Source organism: Lepidochelys kempii, chromosome 15 (genome assembly GCF_965140265.1).
Source record: "Lepidochelys kempii isolate rLepKem1 chromosome 15, rLepKem1.hap2, whole genome shotgun sequence".
In the NCBI taxonomy this organism is placed as follows: domain Eukaryota; kingdom Metazoa; phylum Chordata; order Testudines; family Cheloniidae; genus Lepidochelys; species Lepidochelys kempii.
In genome coordinates this window covers 9184704-9206380 of record NC_133270.1, presented here as the reverse complement: position 1 = coordinate 9206380, position 21677 = coordinate 9184704, and the positions used below count along the sequence as shown (strand labels likewise).

Here is a 21677-nt window from a genome sequence, read left to right as displayed (position 1 = left end):
TCATGGTGGAATTCCTCAAGAGTTTCTTTTCCATGGGTCCAGATGATGCTGATGTCATCAATATAGCGCAAGTAGAGTAGAGGCGTTAGGGGACGAGAGCTGAGGAAGCGTTGTTCTAAGTCAGCCATTGAAATGTTGGCATACTGTGGGGCAATGCCGCTGATTTGAAGGTATACATTGTCCCCAAATGTGAAATAGTTATGGGTGAGGACAAAGTCACAAAGTTCAGCCACCAGGTTTGCCGTGACATTATGGGGGATACTGTTCTTGACGGCTCGTGATCACTCTTGTTCCAGTCTGTATGGTAACACCCATTGTTTCATGTTCTCTGTGTATATAATATCTCCCCACTATATTTTCCACTGTATGCATACTATGAAGTGAGGTGTAGCTCACGAAAGCTTATGCGCTAATAAATTTGTTAGTCTCTAAGGTGCCACACGTACTCCTTTTCTTTTTACGGATACAGACTAACACGGCTGCTACTCTGAAACCTAGCAGAAGGTAAAATCCTAGTGAAGACAAGGCAGCTTGCAGTCTTCACACATATTAGCAGGTTGAGGTAAGGACTATGGGGGAGGCTAGGGTTTACCTTGACCTGATAACTCCTGGTAAAACTACAAACTACCTTGTGTTCAGTAGGATTTTACCTCCTGTCACTAGTTCCCGCAGGCTGAGACATGCACCCTTTTCCCTAGTGGAGACAAGGCCTGAAAAGGTGACTAAGGTGGAGTCTCTAATTTCCAGGCAAAGCAGACAGGACCTGACATCTTAAGGTTCCCCCCCCCAAGGGTTTTCTCACTAGGCATGGCATGGAACTCAGGTTGTTTATCTGGGAAGGCTGCAATTTGAACGTGTGGTTCCAATGAGTGTGTCTCTTTCAGGCAATGAATCCCTTCATTTCATCATGCGTTCATTCTTGATGACAGTCATGCCAGCTGTACATTTTCCAAAACAAGAAATCCTAGCACTCATTGCAGGTCTTACACATAAAATGGTGCATGAACACACAAAATCTGCATGACTGTACAGTGGTGCAAATACAATATTCTTTCTTAGCAGCTAACAACTCTTTGCCGAGATTCATCCATGCTAAGTCTTTGAACTGGCCATTGAGTATAAAGTGGAGGAAATTAAAACGTTTGAAAGCGATAACTGAAATCTCTCCCAGAAATGGATGAGTCTTCAGTGATTAAGAGGTAGAACCTCATCTACTTGTGTGGGGAATTTATACACTTATTTCCCACTACTCATTTACGAGAGAGAGAGAGAGATCTTTAACATTAGGAATGGAAAAACCTAAATTAGGAATGGCTTAATCCCATCTACGTCTGAAAGTGTTTTGCAAGGAGTGGCTCCTCTAAAATCCTTTAAATTGACCCTTTATTTCTCCCCAAGAAGCCACCTGGTGCGCTTGATCCTCCACCCAGTGAAGGGTTGGGCACAGCTCTGTGGGGAACATTTTCAAATGTGTCCCAGACACTTAAGAGCCTAAATTCTATTGGCTCCCACTGGGACCTAAGATCCTAAATCACTTAGGATTACCTCTCTGTCTTAGGCATTTGTCTGGCACTTATTGCGTTACTCTCTGAATGCTTTTCCTTTCCTTTGGTCTGGTAGAGGCTTACAGATAATTTCCCTCCAGAGTGTAAGCCATAGGAGTCTTGGGTTACTTGGAACAGATCACACGGGAACAGAGGCTCCTCTCGATTGCTCCTTTTCAGTGTATGGGGCAGATTGAGGAGAAGTGGGGGCAGAAGTGTCTGTAAAGGTATATGTACACTGCACACCACTGTCAGTGTATGTAGGGTATATGCAGCTACACGCCACGGTGAAAAGCAGGTTGCGTCCATACTTGCGGCGTGGAGCTACACATGGCAGTGAAAGGCACTGGCAGAGGGGAGGCAGTGGGGAAAGGCGCTGGCTTTAGGGAGCAGCCAGAGCTTTTCCCCATTGCTGGAGCCTCTCTCTGGGATGGGGAAAGACTCCAGCAGGGTGCGACACAGCTAAAAATAGCAGTGTAGACAGGAGAGGCACTGCTTGGTGTGTGGAGAGCTGTGGAGGGTACATATCCAAAGGGTTCAGGAGCGTCTTCACTCAACTTGCATAAGCGCTGTCTCATTGAGTACACTGCTGTTTATACCCATGCTTAGGGGGCAGGCAGGGTATGTATTCTACATGCTGCCATAAGGAGTGTGCAGTGTAGAGGTACCCAAAATCAATTCTGTGGCCCTTATATTCTGGGGCAACGAGGGGCCTATCCGGTCTGGGGGTGGCAGTGTAGAACCCTTTTGTTAGTACTGTGCCAGCCAGGGAGACCCTGTGCAGAGGTACTTTCCCAGGGGACATTTAAACCAATCTAGCAGCGTAAGGAGGGCAGAGAGAGGTGTTAGTGTAAGTGAGCAGCTCTGCATGCGGCCACCGCAGTCTCTGCTGGCCTAGGAAGCGAGGGACAGACTTTGCTCATAAACTCTGATGTCCTGCCACGTGCGAGGAGTTAGTCAGGCTTGGTCTAACTTGAAAATGGGCGATGGGGAGGATCAGATAAAATGCTCTTGAAATCCCTTGTGGCTGGAGAGCAGCAGATGGAAAATTTGCTTCATACTTCAAACAGACCTTGTAAGTTTCAGTAACGCTTCCTGTGTCTTTCGTAGATCATAGGGACGTGTGTGTGGTGGAGGAGGCTGGGAAGAAGGGGGAAGTGAGTCAGGAAGTGAGTTAAAGTTAGAGAAACTGAACTGAAGAGAACAAAATCTGCATGTTGAAAATCGGGGCGCAGGTGTTCTGAAGATAGACTCAAGGGAGGACAAATGCTGGCTCACCAAATAAGGCAGCTTGGTACTTCACAAGATGATGAGTCTTTGCAGCCATAATAGCTACAAATGCCTGCAAGGACTGCAGTTGTAATGCAGCCCCCCTACCCCACCAGGGTGCTTGGGGTGCCATGCAAACAAATCAGTGGTGATGGCTTTTTATGTTCTGCATTCCTATAGAAGCCTCCATCTGAGGCTGCATCTACACTTAGAGTTGGAAGTTTGAGGAGACATAGCCATACTAGCTTTGATTGAGTTAGCAAGCTAAAAATGGCAGGGTAGCCGGGGCGGCACCAGCAGTGGGCTGGGCTAGCTCCCTGAGTGTGATCCTGTTGAAGACCCTAGGTACATACTCGGGTAGCTAGCCCATCTAGGGTGACCAGGCAGCAAGTGTGAAAAATCAGGATGGGGGTGGTGGGTAATAGGAGCCTATATAAGAAAAAGACCCAAAAATCGGGACTGTCCCTGTAAAATCGGGACATCTGGTCACCCTAAGCCCATCCAGCCACTTGTGCCTCCACGGCTACACTGCTATTTTTAGTGCACTAGCTCAATCAGAGCTAGTGCAGGTATGTCTGCTTGAGCTGGAAATCACACCTGCCAGCTCCATACACTGAGGATCTCAAAGCACTTTGTAATCATTAATGAACTAAGCTCACATTCCCCCTGTGAAAGAGATATCATTAGCCCAGTTTTACAGATGGGGAAATGGAGTCACACAAGTTGAGTTGCCCGTAGTTACACAGTGAGCCAGCAGCAGAGCTGGGAGTGTAACCCAGGAATCCTGACTCCAGGTCTTATGTGCTGTGACCACTAGACCTTTCCCCCTCTCTCTAGCCTTGAATGTGAGGGGGAATAGGCTGAGGCAAATGCTCTGGGGGAGTCATTTCCAACCCCTGGGATGACCACATTAGGGTTTGCAGAGCATGGTGGCGGAAGTCTGTGTGCACCACCATAAATCTGTGAAAACGCACTGCTGCTCAAGCAAATTGACGGATTGTGCATGCAGCTGGCCATGCGCACGGGTGAGTGTGGCATTCATCCAGCTGATTTGCATGTAGAATTGTGCATGTCTTGTGTTTCACATGGATCTCAGACTCTGCTCTCCTGAAAATTTGGCTCTGAATACCCCGTCATAGTCCCAAGGTTGGTGTGAGCTGGAGGGGAGAAAGCCAAAGGGCTGGACAGAAAGCTTTCCTGATACACAACTGGGGAGCCACTGAGGAGCATGAGTAGACAACAGAGAAGTGACTGCCAAGTAGAGGGAATGCCCCAGAGGGAGTTGTTCTGCCTCGGGGGTCTTGTGGTTGAGCAGGTGTCCTGCGTGGTGGCCCAGCACAGAAGTCGCTGAGACTGGCTTTCAGATGGCGCGGAATGGCAGGCTTGCGCCAGCTCTTTGGAAGCTAGTCACGGACAGCATTGCAACTCTGCTGAACGTACCGCTTCCCTTCCGGCCCCCGAGGCGTGCGCGCCAGGGAGGGAGCTGGATACGCTGCTTAACAGGCTGTGAAAATGGGCCCTAATGCAAATAGTTTTCTTGATGGCTAAACGATTACTCGCACAGAATTGGAAATGCGGGGAAGGGGCTAGAGCCCATCCCGAATCGATTGACTAGCTCCTCGGACACGCGGACCGGCGAGCGGCCTTTGGAACACATTCTGGAGTTCTCCTCTTACACCACCGAGGGGAGAAAATAACCCATTGATTTATGAGAGGGTGGAAGACTCCAGGCGGGCTTGGTAACTTTTCACCACCTTTTCCCTCACGAGGATCGGGAGGAAGTATTTAGACATAGTTGGAGAGGGAGAGAGAGTGCTCCTCACAGTGCCATTGAGTTAGAATCATAGAATCATAGAATATCAGGGTTGGAAGGGACCCCAGAAGGTCATCTAGTCCAACCCCCTGCTCAAAGCAGGACCAATTCCCAGTTAAATCATCCCAGCCAGGGCTTTGTCAAGCCTGACCTTAAAAACCTCTAAGGAAGGAGATTCTACCACCTCCCTAGGTAACGCATTCCAGTGTTTCACCACCCTCTTAGTGAAAAAGTTTTTGCTAATATCCAATCTAAACCTCCCCCACTGCAACTTGAGACCATTACTCCTCGTTCTGTCATCTGCTACCATTGAGAACAGTCTAGAGCCATCCTCTTTGGAACCCCCTTTCAGGTAGTTGAAAGCAGCTATCAAATCCCCCCTCATTCTTCTCTTCTGCAGGCTAAACAATCCCAGCTCCCTCAGCCTCTCCTCATAAGTCATGTGTTCCAGTCCCCTAATCATTTTTGTTGCCCTTCACTGGACTCTCTCCAATTTATCCACATCCTTCTTGAAGTGTGGGGCCCAAAACTGGACACAGTACTCCAGATGAGGCCTCACCAATGTCGAATAGAGGGGAACGATCACGTCCCTCGATCTGCTCGCTATGCCCCTACTTATACATCCCAAAATGCCATTGGCCTTCTTGGCAACAAGGGCACACTGCTGACTCATATCCAGCTTCTCGTCCACTGTCACCCCTAGGTCCTTTTCCGCAGAACTGCTGCCTAGCCATTCGGTCCCTAGTCTGTAGCTGTGCATTGGGTTCTTCCGTCCTAAGTGCAGGACCCTGCACTTATCCTTATTGAACCTCATCAGATTCCTTTTGGCCCAATCTTCCAATTGGTCTAGGTCCTTCTGTATCCTATCCCTCCCCTCCAGCGTATCTACCACTCCTCCCAGTTTAGTATCATCCGCAAATTTGCTGAGAGTGCAATCCACACCATCCTCCAGATCATTTATGAAGATATTGAATAAAACCGGCCCCAGGACCGACCCTTGGGGCACTCCACTTGATACCGGCTGCCAACTAGACATGGAGCCATTGATCACTACCTGTTGAGCCCGACAATCTAGCCAGCTTTCTACCCACCTTATAGTGCATTCATCCAGCCCATACTTCCTTAACTTGCTGACAAGAATACTATGGGAGACCGTGTCAAAAGCTTTGCTAAAGTCAAGAAACAATACATCCACTGCTTTCCCTTCATCCACAGAACCAGTAATCTCATCATAAAAGGCGATTAGATTAGTCAGGCATGACCTTCCCTTGGTGAATCCATGCTGGCTGTTCCTGATCACTTTCCTCTCATGCAAGTGCTTCAGGATTGATTCTTTGAGGACCTGCTCCATGATTTTTCCAGGGACTGAGGTGAGGCTGACTGGCCTGTAGTTCTGGTTTATTGCCGCAGTCTGCTTTGGAAGAGCGGGACAAAGATGATCTGCTGCAGTAGAAGTGCTGGCGGACTGTAACTCTATAAGTTTTACTGAGTGAGGAGTAGCACGTAGGTTCAGGATGCAGGAGCAGGGCATGAATCAGACGGTGACTCAGTGTAACAATATAGAGCTGGCCCCAGCATAGCGAGCCTTCAGGAAGCTCTGCCAGCTCCAGACCCTTGCCTGCCCACCGGTGTGGGAGGAGTAGCAGCCTAGTGGCAGCCTCTCCTTGCACATCTCTCTGAGCTTAGCCTCTGGCCATGTAGGTAGCACACACAAGAAAGGAGACTTGTTGTGTGCCCTTATTTCCTGGTGCAGGGGCACAGGGACGCTGACAAATGACCTTAAGCTGGGAGCGAGTCTCTCAAGCTGGGTAGACAGACACGTACTAAGTCTGCTTAAGCTAGTGCACTAAAAATAACAGCGTAGATGTTGTGGCACAGGCCAGCCACCTGCATGTGAGCCTGCCCGGCCCCCTGGACTCTGAGCTTGGGTGGCCAGCCCATGCTGCCATGTTCACGGTGCTATTTTTAGTGCACTGCTCCAGCCGAGCTAGTGCGTGTCTGTCTGCCTGGGCTGAGATGCGTGCTCCCAGCTGCCATGTAGACATATCCTAAGAGATCAACATAAGATTAATAGATACCGAGTTCCAAGCCGAATGGATTTCATAGATGTTTGTTTATTTATTTATTTAGGATGCTTTAACAGGTTTACAAATCACTGCCATGTAAATATCAGAGACAAAAGGATAATTGTTATAACAGTGAGCTTTGTTTAGTGCAGTGATTCTCAACCAGGGGTAGGCGTATCTCTGAGAAAACACAGAGCTCTTCCTGGGGATACATCAACTCATCTAGATGTTTGCCTAGTTTTACAACAGGCTACATAAAAAGCACTAGTGAAGTCAGTACAAACTAAAATTTCTTACAGACTTGTTTAATACTGCTTTATATACCATACACTGAAATGTAAGTACAATACTTATATTCCAATTTATTTATTTTATAATTATCTGGTAAAAATGAGAAAGTCAGCAATTTGTCAGTACTAGTGTGCTGTGAGACACTTTTGTATTTTTATGTCTGATTTTGTAAGTAAGTAGTTTTTAAGTGAGGTGAAACTTGGGCGTACAGGAGACAAATCAGACTCCTGAAAGGGGTACGGTAGTCTGGACAGGTTGAGAGCCATTGGTTTAGTGGAACACTCTTCAGTTATATAATCATCAGCTCTCTGTTTAAGAGAGCTCACAGAGTGTACCTCTTGACAGATTGGACCATCATGATCATCCGTTCTAGCCAGCAGCATAACAAAGGCTAGAGGACTTCACCCACTCATTCCTGCCTCCAACCTAGTAACTTGTCCTGCATTGTTACAATTGCACCATTTCTGCAGCTTTGTGAGATCGGTGTTTGTGATAGTCGGTGGTTCTTGTATTTATTGCCTGATCATTTTCCTATTTAATAATGTAAATTGCAGAGGGAAAAACAGCCACCTGCATGTGGCTTTTCCCCCTCACTGGTTACAGCCAGCCGTAGCTGAATTTTACTGCTCCTTAGTTGCTAGTTAGCTAGACTGCTTGATGTCTGTGCGCTGGGGGATCCCTAATGACTAACTGACCTGTGCTGAACAGTTGGCCGTGTCAGGCAGGCCCAGGAGTTCTTTAAGGGCCAGTTGAAATAACAAATGTGCAATGTGAAGAAATAACCAAGTTTAAAAATATTGTTGATTGGTTTGTCTTGTACTGGAACAGTCTCCCCTCATTTACACCCCTCCAGCCCAATGCAGACCAACTTACTCATTTATTCCTGGGATATGGTCAAGGTAAAAATCATAGAGAAACATATGGCCTCAGCTCAGTGCCTGGCTATTAAAAGCCCAATGTGCTTTGCACTGTTGACAGGATTAGTTTCCCTCTTGCATTTCCGTGGGCTTGAAGCAGGGGAAATCAATGAGATCACTGCTGCTAGGCTTTAGACCCGCTTTCTCCTTCAGGATTCTTGACACTGCAGTGGCTGGGTGGCAATCTCGGACAGGTGTTAAAACAAAAAACTTTCTGCGGAAGCTGTTTTTAAGTGACCGTGTGTTGACGACTCACTGGTGCAGCGCCTCCCGTCGGTCGTCCTGGGAATTAACTCTTACAGCCAGGAGCACCCTCTGCAGGCTGGTGTCTTGCTTGCTGCTGGCCTGCATGTCCCTCCTGGATCCCAGTGCCCGTTACCCAGGGGTTCTGCCCACCACAGTACCCATTCACTCTGGGTCTCCTCACCCAGGGGAACCCCAACCCTCTACCCCCCACCTTGCCTCAGTGGCCACTTCCAGTCACCATCTAGCCCCCCCTCCCTAGGGCAGACTGCAGGCTACTCATCATCGGCAAGGGGGGGTTGGACCAGCTGCCTCTGCTATCTCTGGGGTGCCCTGCTGCAGCCCCAGTACCTTTTATAGGCCTTTCACTAGGCTGCAGCTTTGCTCGGCTGGAGCTCCCCAGCCCCCTCTGCCCTTCCCCAGCACTGCTCCACCCTAGGTACCCATCTTAGCTTCCCAGGCAGCCAGGTCCTTCTCTCTCTCTAAGAAGCTAGAGAGAGTGTCTGTCCTCACTTCTGGCCCACAGCCCTCTTATAAGGGCCAGCTGGACCCTAATTAAGCTGGCCACAGCTGTGGCTGCTTTCCTAATCAGCCTAGCTTTCTTCGCTGCAGCCCTCTCTGGGGCTGCTTTAGCCCATTCAGGCAGGAGCGGGGTGACCACCCCGCTACATCGTGGAACAGTCTTTTAACAAAACCCAATCTAAATGTTGGGCTAAACTTGAGTTTGCGGCAGGTGCTTTCCCCAGCCTTTTCCAAAGCAAAAATCCAGGCACATGTGAAGTCAAGACGCCTTCCCCTTCCTGGGCTTTGGCTGTTTTAACAAAGACATTAACAACTTATAGAGTTCAGCTCCAACCCTGTCTTAGTAGGTAGGAGAGCCTGATTGGTCCCCCCCATACATGCACAGATGCTTTTGTTAATCTAGGGCCAGATCTGAAGCTCTTATGTCAAGTGGCACATTAACCAGCAAGCAGACCTATTGAACTCAACGGGACGCGTGGCGGAGTCTGACCCCTAACCGGTGCATGCAGCTGTGTGTAAATACCCAGTCTGCATATGCAGTTGTGGTAGTTGGACTCCAACTGCTCCTGCTGGCCAGGCTTTTAGGTTTTCAAAGCCAGCCCCAGGATCCCTGTTCTTCAGACCCCTCTTGCTTTCTGACGTCCTGGTAACTAAAATGGGAGAAGATGAGCTGTCTTGTCCTTTTGTCTGGCCGTCTGCTCACTGCCTCTATAGCTGGCTCCCGGTTAACTCCCCCCGGTGCACACCTCCGAGATGAATGTGCCAGGGAATGATGGGCTGGAGGGGGAGGGACGGCAAAGCATCTCCGAGAGATTTTGTATTTCTGGTAAACAAGTGGCATCCAGAAAGGGTCATTCTGTTTTTCTTGATGTGATGATTCTTCTTTGCACCTGCTCTGTTCTGTCTGTCTCTCTATCAATCTGTCCTCCACCTGTGGCACATAATTCATTCTCATGATACCCAGCAAAGCTGGCATGTCAGCTTGAAGAGAGTCAGTTCAGAAGGCCAAAGGAGTTTGCATGGGAGGGAGGGAGGGAGGGAATCCTATCGCCTCTTGGGATGGAGCTGTAGCTCGCTGCTGCCTTCCGTAGCTTCGCACACATCCGGCTGTGGAGAACCCAGCCTTGTCTAGACATCTGTGGCTGCTTTCTGTGGCGTGGTCCAAGGCTTGGGGCTGTGACCTCAGCAAAGAAGTCCAGCCACTCCAGGCTGCTCTCCCGAGCTCCCTCCCTCTTGCAGCATGTCTCCCGCTGGGGCTGTTGCGTTGTGTCTCTCGGTGGGTTGATGCTCCCGGGTTCGTGATGGCCTGTGAAAGGGCTCAGTATAGCACTAGCAGTAACTTTCGCTGCCGCTCCCCCATGGTTTACCCAAGAGGTGATGCCATGAACAGGGGCCAGCCACGTCCCACTCCACCTGGCCACACCACTGAAAGCCTCCTGGAGTTGTAACCACACAATGTTTGTGCAGTTGGGCTTTGGGTGAGGTGGCCTCTGGCGCAGGGTTTCTGTGAAGGCATAAGGCTGTTCTGTTGTGGATTGCTGGCGAGCATCACACCGAGGACAGGGTGCAAAGGGACTCTGAGAAGCCACAGTGAAATGAGACTGCTTTGAATGACAGGGAAAACATCCACTTAAGTCCCAGCTTAGAACTTGCTCCTTTAAAGGCGGCTCTACGAAACCAGCGAACCAATGCCTGTTTTCAAGTGTGCTTTGTGCTCACGGGCCAAGATTTTCAAACGTGACCAGTGATCCAGGCTCTACGTTCTAGGGTGCCTCTTTTTGGCTGCTTGACTTAAGACACCTTAAAGGGTCTTCATTTTTCAGAGGGTGGGAGCTCAGCTCTTTCGGGAAATCAGGCTCCTGTAAAATGTATGAAGCGTGGCACCTAAAATCGCTAGTCGCGTGGGCGACTGGTGGGGAGGGACACCAAAGGGGGGAACAGCCAAAGGGGGGCAGGTAGCCTCACCACGTGACACCCCATGTGACTCTTCCCCGCCCCACACCCAGCCCGGGGCCCCCATGCTCTCCCCATCTCGTCCCTTCCCCATCCCACGTTACCTGGGGCGGGGGTGTGTGTTTCTGTCCCACTGCACTGCGTTGGGCAGCGTCCCCTCCAGGCAGCGTGGCTGGAGGCTGCCTGGGACTCGGGAGAGGGCTGCCACCCCGTCTCAGCACATTACCTGGCTGGGGAGGAGGGGCTCTGTCCCGCTGAGCTGAGCATCCCCTCCCATGCAGCATGTGTCCCCTTCCCTTCCGGCTCTGGGTCCACCGGCTGCTGGCCCCTTGCCTCCCCGACGGCGTTTGGGGAGGGTCATGTGACCCATCGGGCCCCTCCCACCCATCGCCCTTGTCTGGCCTTGTATTTTATTTTAACATTGGCCCGCCCCTGCTGGGCCCAGAATCACACCCCTGGTGTGTACTTGTGCCAGAGACATGGCGTGTCATGTTGTCTTCGTCCCCAGACGAAACTGACTGGGCGAGTTTCTCTGTGCAAGCTGTGCAAATTCGGTGAGTGTTTTAACAATCCGGGGTGTTGTACACGGCAAGTTTCATCTTGTCGGTGCCCTTTTAATTTAGCCCGGCACTTGCCCTTTCTCGTTTTAAAGCAAGTGCAACACTGGGGAGCGTTGAGGAGAGAAAGTTGCATTTGTATCTCAGCGGTCTCCGGAGTTCTCCAGCACAGTCCCCGGTTGCGTCCTGGGGCAGAGAGTGCGGCAGCATCATTCAGGGCACGGTTGGGGCTGGGCAGGGAGCTGAGGGGGCAGAAGGCCCCACTGTCCACCCTGCTGGCTTGGATCCGCCCTCATCGCTTCTCTAGCTGGGAGGGGAGAGCGGGAGCCATGTGCGGCATGCGCTTCCCTCCTCCAGCCAGTGGGCAGGAGGCAGACCCATAGCTACACCCCCCCCCCCGAGGCAGCCGGGGACCATGGCCAGAGAGAGGGGTGGGCTATGCCTTGTAAAGGGCTTTAGCAAACTCCTCCCTCCTACTTCCACCTGCCCCCCCGACCCAAGGCAAGAGGGGAGCACTGAGGGATTACGTCCAGCCACACTGTGATTGGGTGCAATTACAGCTCATTTAGACATGCCTGAGCTAGCTTCGCTTGAGCCTGGATTTCAAACCCACCTGGAACCTGTGAGATGACTTGTGTGACCAGCCCATGTTGCTACTGGGAGCCACGCTAGCTAAATTAAAGGGAGCCACATTCCATGATTGCACTATAGACATATCCTTAGAGGGCTGTCAGGGTGCATTGAGAAACCTGGTTTGTGGTCCCATCTCCATCCTGGGGAATTTACTTCTGTGCCTCAACTTACCTCCATAAAATGGGGATCGTGATCCTTCCCCACTCCTAACCCACCTGTGTGCAGGGCTTTGCTACCCTGGGAGGGGAGGGTCTGCGCAGCTGCCCAGGGTGGTGATCTGAACACTGCTGCAGGAAGCGTTAAGTGTATCGTCCCGTTCCTGGGCGGCTCCGTGGCAGCTCTGTGGCAAAGGGCAAGGAGTCATCCCTGCTAGGGGAGTGTTCCTTCACTCGTCTGATCTCTGGGTTAAATATGGAAGAGATTAAACGACAGACGTAACACCGACCCCTCACACGCCTGAACCGAGATAAAAGTTCAAGGTTTGCATTCTGCTCTCTGTGTGTGCGGGTGCTCAGCAGGGGATGAGCGTTAAGTCCATCAAACCAATTGTCAAGCCACCTAATGAGCCGTAATGCACTCTGAGAGCCAGGAATCAAAGCTCAAGGACTTGCATATATTAAGGGCTCCGTCCTGAGGTCCTCATTCAGGCAATCCCCACACTGACATCACTGACAAAGTGGCCAAAGTCAGGATGCAGAACAAGGCCCTACGGGGGTTAATGTTACAGATGGGAGAGCAGGGAAAAGGCAGCAGGGTTTTCATATCCCCACCCCCTCGACCTTTCTCGGGCCCTGGGGAGGCCGCTCAGAACCTTGCCTAGTTTTCTGCATTCCTCCCTCTTGTAACTTTAAGCCCCTGAGGGCCAGATTTTTACATGCCCTTCTCAGTCACACCTAGGAAACTTCCCAGGGTATGCACCTGCATGTACAGACTGTCTTGTGGAGGCAAACTCAGGTGGACATGAGCATGCACAGCATGAGCTTAGAGAATCCATTGAGAATTTCGGCCTTTCCATGTGCATACAAACTTGAGCTAAGATGCTGGGTTAAAAGCCCGTCTGCAGAGAGGGGCAATGCAAGGGAGCAAGGTCAAGCAGGTGCGGCCGTCTGTGGACAGAGGCTGTGGAGACTAGAACTGCCAATTCCCATGGATGTTACCTTGTCTCTCGGCTGGGTACTTCCCAGCCCCGGTGGCGCAGATGGCCCTGTTGCCACTTTCCCATTGACTGCTGCTGGATTCTGGTGAGCTTTGGAGCATCCGGTGGTTACCAGGCTAGTTTAGGTGTTTGTATTGAAGTAGTGCCTGGGGGCTTTGAGGTGCTAGGCACTGTACAACACAGTGAGAGATGGTCCCGGCTCCAAAGAGCTTGCAGTCTGGACCATACACAGGTAAACAGAGGGGAAGAGACTTGCCAAGGACAGTGGCTGAGCTGGGAATGGAACCCAGGTCTCCTGACTCTTTCTCCGGGGCGCAGTCCACTCGGGGTAACATGTTCACAAGTCTCATTGAAAGCCTCGGGGACTTGGATTCCTAAGTCACTTCCACCCTTTTGCACGTTACCCTAGCTGGGAATGTACAGGGACAGATTCACAGCTGAGGATCCGGGTGCTAGGCTGTGTCCCATCCCCCGTTGGGCAGCGTTGGGGCAAAGGAGGCTTACGGAGCAGGAGAGTTGCTCTAGCCAAGGGGTCGGTGACCTTTCAGAGGCGGTGTGCCGAGGCTTCACCGGTTCACTCTAATTTAAGGTTTTGCATGCCAGTAATACATTTTAATGCTTTTGGAAGGTCTCTTTCTGTAAGTCTATGATATGGAACTAAACTATTGTTGTATGTAAAGTAAATAAGGTTTTTCAAAGGTTTAAAAAGCTTCATTTAAAATTAAATTAAAATGCAGAGCCCCCCCGACCGGTGGCCAGGACCCAAGCAGGGTGAGTGCCCCTGGAAATCAGCTCGGGGGCCACCTTTGGCAGGTGTGCCATAGGTTGCCTACCCCTGCTCTAGCCATTGCAGTTCCACACTTGTTGCTTGGCAGCACATCTGCCTTTTGCCTGCTGCCTAATCACACTCCTGTTCCTTTCTCCTTCTCTTTTGCTTTGGATTTGTTCCTTTTTAGCGGGTTGAAGACTTTATATATCCCCCGCTCTCAGCCTGTTAGCTCTACGAAGGGAGGACAAGCGAGAGAGACAGCTTTAGAGGAGTTTTCCCCAGTCCTCTCTTTGTTCCCATTTCTCAAGCGGTTTGCAGCCATCCTTCCCTGAATCCGTGCGACACCAAGAGACGGATGGATGATGTCAGTCAGCTATCATCATTCATCCTTTTAAAATTTCAATTTTTTTTTCAGAGCAAGAGGGGGGAATCTCTGTCCAAAATCACTCATCCTTCCTAATAATGAGAGCTGTCACCAGCCTGGCTTGGCTAGGAAATGATCCTCTCTGTAAATATTTGGTCTGTAACTGATTTATGGGTGGAAAAAAATAAGATTAGTAGTTAATCACCATGCTGCAGGAAGCTCTATTGGGCTGGATGCCTGCGAAGAGCACGTTGAGGAGACAATGCCGGGGGCTCTGTCTGGGATGAGCTCAGAGGCTGGGCTGGAGCTCAGCTTTGTCGCAAGTGGAGTGAACTCACTGGTGTCTCATTGGGCCACGTGTTTCCAGAAAGGCTGCTTACAATTTGCAGTGACCCTTGGCATGGTCCATTAGCAGGGTTAGAACCTAAGAGTTTCAGGTCTGTAGTAAAGATTTCTGATACTTGAGCTGAAGGAGTAACTCTTCCATGGGGACCAGCCCCTACTGGGTATGTGACACATACTCTGTAAATGTGAGTGGCATTTAAATGGTACCACGGGAGCAGCTTGTTTGTGTAAATCTTTCTGAAGCTGTTCTGGAGTGTGTCTATGGAGAGTGCTGTGATGTGGGGATACTTGTGGGAAAGGAAAATGTGGGGATGAGAAATGGAAACAAGGGACTCAAAGCAGTGCTGGAAAAGAGCCAGGACTGGTTCAGGCCAGGCTGCCAACCTGCAGCTGCTGGACTCCCCACGGACACATGGGCTCCAGCCCAAGGCTGGAACATTGGTGTGAACTTTCCTGTGGCTGACTGGCAGTTCTCTGTTGCAACCCTCCTCTCAGAAATTGAGAGACTTCTCTTCTTATTCTCTATCTCCTGCTCTAACCACTTGCTACCCTTCCTCCCGGCAGTGAAATCCCCTGTAGGATTGATTGTCCTGCTGAAAAGGGGATTGTCCTCTCCAAATTCCTTTCTGCCACTGCTAATGGGCTCTCCAGTGACAGGGGTCCTAGGATCTGAGGAGTTCTGGGACCACAAAGGAGTTCAGAGTCTCAGCTGCCCATTGTCTCCAGGCTCGCCTTGAAACTGCAGCTGCTTTCAGAGTCAGCTGTATTGACCAGATGATAATTAGGGATATTTGTAAAGGTCCCACTACGGTTGCAAAACTTAGCTCATCCCATGGTTTTCTGCTTGTCTCTGTAGAGGATAAATCTGTTGCTAGGGGCTGCAGAGAGCTGGACTTGTCACCATGGAGACAGCAGCAGGGGGTACCCTGGAAGCATGGAAGGCTTGGAAACCTGGGGACAGGTGTCTGGGGTTGGGCTGGCTCTTAGCAGGTGAAGACACATGATTACATGCTGGTGTATTCGTCTCCAACTCCGTGGGAGCCCCGTTGAGGGCTTCCTGGGGCCATTACCCCCAAATGCCACAGTCCTTTGCTCCTGCCTGCTTCAGAGGCAGGAGGCTACATTGCAGAACTTCATCTGATGCAATTGTCTGTTTGGGTAGCGAGCCCACACGCTGCGCAAAGTGAACGAAACAAGCCCCTTGATGGCGAGTTGTTTGCACAGAGACATTGAAATGAGCAGCAGCTTTTCCTGTACAAGGAAACAATTAGTGCATTAGAGTTCGGTTTAATTTTCACATGCTATGGAGGACTGTTAAACGCGCGGGGTGCCGCAGGGCGGTCATTTCCTAGCAATTGGCGTCTCCAGATGCCCGTGGCGTTGTCATGGATTTGGGGTTATCGGAGATGTGCTGTGGTTGAGAGGAAGGGGAGGATGCTGTTGTGGTGACGGCCCAGGGCAGCGAGCCAGAGGGTTCTGGTCTTGGCTCCGCCACTGCCTTCTTGTGTGATTTTTGGGAAGCCACTTCACCTCTCCAGGCCTCAGTCTCCCTCTGTGTACAGAGACGGTGATAATGCTGGAGGTGACCCCCCTGGCAGGCTGTGGGGGGAGGGCGGGGGGACATTGCTCCTGTGGACATTGCTATATTGTTAATGGAGAAGGGCTCATGTTATGAAGTCCTTCCTTGTGTTGCCTGAAACCAAACCAGGTGGGAGGGGGAGGGCACGCAATAGCACCCACAGAGCTGTCTGGGCTTTGGGGTGAGCTGAGCTGTTCTCTGGGGCTGGAATGTTCAGAGGGACCAAAGGGAATTAGGTCCCGGAATCCCACTGAATTGCTCGGGGATTTGGTACCTGACTCACTTAGGCTATCCCGACATCTAAACGCTGTAGGCTATCCCAGCCTGAATGCCTTGCAAGGATTATGTGGGGCTTTACCTTGCCTAGGCCCCAGCCCCTTCTGCTTCAGTAAAACTATCAACTCCTCCTCTGTGCCAGGGAGGACGGTGCTAGGGATGGTACAGAACAGAACTGGGCACCGGCCCTTCTGCTTGGGGTCCTTCGTCTCTGGCTCCTGTGTTAGATTGCATACTTTTTTGGCTTCTTCAGCCAAATTCCTGGGGACAGGTGGTGTGAGGAGACCCCCCTCTGCAATAGATTTCTGGAGACAAGAGCATCTTCCCCTGGGGAAGGGGTGCAGTTTAGCTGAAATCCCCCATCAGAGACATCTCCCGCTCTGTGTGTGTGTGTGATTTATTCTATGAGATGCTGAGTTGGGGGAAGGGGGGAAATCCCGTGTATTAGAATCCCTTTGGGGAGGGGCCTGTCTTCCTCAAATTCCCCTGCAGGTATCTCCTGTATCCAGTTTTCAAGGGTCAGTGGACCCTGCTGTGAAGTGTGTGAGAAGCTAGCCTGTCTCGCTTCGGCTTCCCTCAGGAGCTGGCAGGTTGGGTCTGTGGGGGAGGGATGGGGCACCTCCCACGCTGGACTCGAAGGGGGCTGGGTGGATCCCTCAGCCATGGGGGAGGCCATTCATTGGAAGTCTGCCCTGGTGCAGAAGGAGACTCTGATACCATGGCGCATGGTGGGGCTGGGCTGGCTGGAATCTCTCTTATGAGCCACTGGACAAGGGGATGGGTTTAGCGGCTTTAGAAACAAGGAAGGAAATGCTGCTGACACGTAGAAGAGCTGTGCCAAAGCCGCCGGCCCATAATTCAAACGTGCACCACAGGGGCTGTCTCTGCCTGGCCCAAGCGCTCGAGACGACCTCTCGTGGTCGCTGGGCCAATGACTGTAAACCTGACGCAGAACCTCGGAGTAACGCGGTCCCTGGAGCGTTCGGCCTCGGTGCTAAGGTCTGTCAGGAGACAGACTTGGCTGCCAATCTCACGCCCTCTCCAGCCATCACTGACCAAGCATGCTGAGGTGCTGGCCAGACCCATCAGCAGGAGCGACGCTGGGGAGGCCTCTGCTTCTTGCACTGGAGCTGTAGAGGGCTGATCCCTCCGTCATCGGAGGGTTAATATGATTCATTCTCTTCCCTTGCCACCCCTGCATTGTTGTTAACTAATTAGTTACAACCGTGTAACCAGAAAGCAAATGCACCTGATTGAATAAGAGGCTGTAATTCAAGCAGGAGTCGATGCTAACCTCATAAATCGTGAGAAAATGTCGCCAGCGGTTTCTGAGTGTCAGAGCCTGGGCGGCTGATTGATGGCCCTGGGAGCCCCTCCAGGCCCCGGAATTGTTTATTGATAACATCAAGGGCTATTGCCCTGCCTGCTCCCTGCCAGAGAGGACAGAAAAAACGCCAGCAACCACCCAAAAAAACCTCTCCGGGATTAATGAAAGGGTCCTGGGCTTCCTTAATGGACGCTGTGGCCTCAGTGGGAACATTGTGTTTGTGAGAAGAGCAGAAAGTGCTGTAACCGGAGATCCCAGGGACTGGGGCAGTGAGGGAGGGTGGGAAGTGCTACAGAAGAAGCTCTCTCTAGCAGCTCCTCAGGACGCAGGCCGGCTACGGTAGCCAGTGAGGCACCTTCCTTCCTTCTCTCCACCCCACGTGTTAATTGACATGCTTCCAGGCCAAATCCTCAGAGGGGCTGAGCACCCGCAATCCCGTTGACTTCAGCAGGTGGCATGAGTGTTTCACCCCTGTGCAAAGGCCCCATCTGAGGCCTGTGTGCCAGTCGCATCCCACGCTAGCTCTGTTTTGAGGGCTGAAGTGATGCCATGTCCCTGGGCTGACTCCCTCCCTGCATGGGGTGAATTTCACCCAAGGTGCTCACACCACTCAGAGTCTGGCCCTTTATACCCCCTTTGCCCTCCACCAGTGCACACTGACTCCCCATCAGTCCTCGTTTGACAGTGCCAGGCAGGATCTAATTCAATCGGACAAGCTAGCAGCGCGGAGAGAAAAATCTGCATCTTCCCTCCACCTCCAAGAACAGCTGATTGTTACTGGGGAGCCCCGAATTTTTGGCCAGCACATGGCTGGCTAAACTGCCCACTTGGCCGGCGTGTGCCCTGCCTCAGATCAGTGGGGGGGGGGCGTGCTCTTTGGGGCACCCACATAAATGGGTTTATGGACTGGCCTCTTGCTTTGAAAGTTGGCCCTTAGCCCAGAGTCCCAGTGGAAAGTTGTATGGATTTCTTCTGCCAGTCTGGGGCTCAGGAAATGTGGCTTTACCAGACCTCCTGTGTGACTTTGGGCAAGTCACTTTAGCCTCCCTGTGCCTCAGTTTCTCTTCTGTACAATGGAGACAAAAGCACTGGCCTGCCTCCCCCGGCTGTGGTGTGGAAAGCCAAATTAGAGGGTGAGGCACTCAGACATGACAGCTATGGGGGCCGTCACTGCTGGTGTATTAATTTAGATGGCATAAAAGAGCCAAATGCGTCAAAGTTACCCAGGCACTGTCCAGCGTTAACCAGTGTTCCATAAGGTCTGAGCTTTGGTATACAGAGCCCTCAGCCTGCTAGTGCCATGGCAAACACACCATTGAAATTCCTTTTAACCTTTTAGTGAAGACAAAGACAAGAAGGAAAACCAGTTCCATCATTTGAAATGTAAAGTATTAAATAAGACTTTCATTGCACCGACTTTCCTTGTTCCCTTTCCCTTTAGCTGGAGAGAGTTTTGGAGGGAAAAACCCCTTGTCTGACCGTCTCTTCAATGGCCTCGAAGATGGGACTAACTGTCCTTTAGGGGAAAAGAGAAAGAAGTTAGTTGAGATGAGCTGGAGCTGTTGCTGCTGTTGAAGTCTGATCCCATTTCGTCCCAGATGGTGGTTGGGATTTAGTTGGAGCTGGGAGGGGTGGAAGGTGTCATCTGACCTGGTTTGGTCAGGGCATCCCTCAGGTTAGGACGAAGAAGGTCCAAGGTCCCAGGAGATGGTGAGGGTAGCCATGATGGTGAAGCTCACTCCAGTAGCCTCTGTCTTGTTCATCCATCATTTCCCCCTCAGAGTCTCTTTCTTTAAGGATCCCAAAATGGAGTGATGGGTGAAACAGCCCTTCCCCTTAATATTTGTCCACCAATTAGGCCTATGTTGATTTCATTCATTAGTTTGTGGTTCCACATCTTCTGATTTCAACACAGTCCATGGGTTATATCGGTAGCCTTTTGCTATAGACGAATCCATTCTGTCTCCCGTTTGTGCCTTTTCCCATCAACACTTATTGGAGGTTATTGTGACACTTATGAACTTTCACGCACTTTTTACAGCTGTGCTCACAATTAGAGTAAATGTGTAGGCCCTGCCCAATTACCACAACAAAACCTCTGTTGTAGCCCCGGGCCAGATCCTCTGGTGGTCTAAATTGGCATAATTCTGCTGAAGTCCATGGAGCTGCACTGATTAGCACCAGCTGAGAATCTGACCCCAGAATCATCATCTCATTCATCAACTTGCCAAACTGGGCGATACATTTTAAATTGACTGGAATGGAACGATGTTAAAAAACTGCAAAGAAATTCCAGTTGAACACCCACAGGTGCAGTAGAGCTCCTGTCTCTCGACTTGTCTGTAAAACAGCTGGCCTACTGTTGGCATTATATTAATGATAAATGGTGCCTGTTGTCTGTGTGGCCAAAGAATCCAGGTAGGAGATTTTGAAAGATGCCTACGGGATTTGAGTTCCCAGTACCCTAAAGGCACGGGAATTGGGTGTCTAACCTCCCCCAGGTAGCTTTGAAAGTCTCAGCCCTAAAGTTTAGTGGCTCCAACAACATTTATATCTCTGTCTGTCTTGTACTGCTGCCCATCACCATGGTATCTGGACTCCTTCCATGTTAAATCAATAGCATTAGCAAAGTCCCTAGTGCATGTTATGGTGTCTCTGGCTTCTCTCCAGCATTGGGATATAAACTCTGTTTGGGATAGGGTGATTTTTTTAAATTCATTTTGTGGATTTGTGAGGCTGTTTTCAGGGTTTTTTGTGGGAGAGGGTTTGGGTTGGTGTCGATGTGTCATTGTTGTGATGGTGGATAGACCTTATCAAACAGGAAAGTTTGGTACCCAGTTTTGTGCACATAAAGACCCACTTGCATGGGCAGTACAGCTTGGACAGGCATAGTGGATGTGTTTTAAAAACAAACCTTTTGTAGGAACAGCTTAAGCACCGAGTTTTGAATACATAACCCCGGAAGAACGAGGTTGTAAGAGAAAATATTTCCAAAATTCTCACTGGTCAGTGCAGACTCCTGATTGATTTGTTCCTTTCCAAGTCTTGACTGAAGACGGGGTTTGAAGAATGAATTATGGTGAGGCTCCAATACCCCAGCATGGCATCACATTTGTCTGTCACGGGCACTAGAGGTTTTTCAGGTAGCAGTTGAGTGTAATTCCTGTAGGATGCTAAAGATTGATGCTGCCGTGCAGTGTTAACATGCCGTAGTTTCAGAACTGTGAAATGCAATAAGAACATAGCAAGGCTGGAGTGTGAAAAAATGATATGATTTTTATTAGCTTGTGTTACCATGTGGGTAATAATAGTTTGCATTCACATAGCACCTGCCATCCAAGGATCTCAAAGCACTTGATAAACACCTCTACTCCTGTAATGTGGCTTGGAGGTAAGCCTCAGAACTGGTCTGACTTTGGAAATGGGATCTGGTTCAGCTCATTATTAAGATAAGGGGCCACATGCAAATATGGATCTGAGCCCAGGTTTGGATTTCACGGCTTCCTGAAGTTTGGGGTCATTCCAGTGTGTGAGGACAAGGGTTCAGGCCCATGTCTTCCTATGCTTGTGTTTTAGTCAGACGCATACTAGTGTTTCCCTGAGTGGAATGCGTGGCTTGTTGGCACTTCTCCCCCCTCCCCTGTTTAACATGAGAAAACGTATTCTGTTTCCTTTGCTGTTCTTCTTCTTTTTTTCTCCTTCTCTTTCTCTTAGAACAAAGAAAAAGAACAAGCCCCTGAACTTAAAGATTCACAACAGTGTGGGAAGCTGTGAGAACATCCCCTCCCAGCGCTCTCCCCTCCTGTCCGAGCGCTCCCTGCGTTCCTTCTTTGTGGGACACCAGCCTTGCGTTCCTTCCACTCCTCCTGTCCACATGGAAGCCACCTTCTCAGCAAGTAAGTCAGACCAGCTCAGAGGGGAGCCTCTGCTCGGGATCACGTGTCTCTTTCCTTGACGGCTCGTGGAGTTAGGCACCTAGCGTGCTCCAATTCTGCTCAGGTCGACAGGGAAGAGGAGCCTGGAGGCAGGAGGCTCCAGGATTCTGTTCTGTAG

At 50.5% G+C, this 21677-nt stretch overlaps 1 protein-coding gene across 4 annotated transcripts in view; it reads left to right on the top strand.

Moving 5' to 3' along the window:
- The window catches only part of KSR2 (kinase suppressor of ras 2), a 283471-nt gene that overhangs the window by 92974 nt on the left and 168820 nt on the right, over positions 1-21677 (top strand). For all 4 annotated transcript variants that reach the window (XM_073312611.1, XM_073312609.1, XM_073312612.1 and 1 more), the window contains one exon: positions 21339-21520. In XM_073312611.1, the coding sequence (XP_073168712.1) occupies positions 21339-21520 (182 nt within the window). The remainder of the gene's footprint in view (positions 1-21338; positions 21521-21677) is intronic.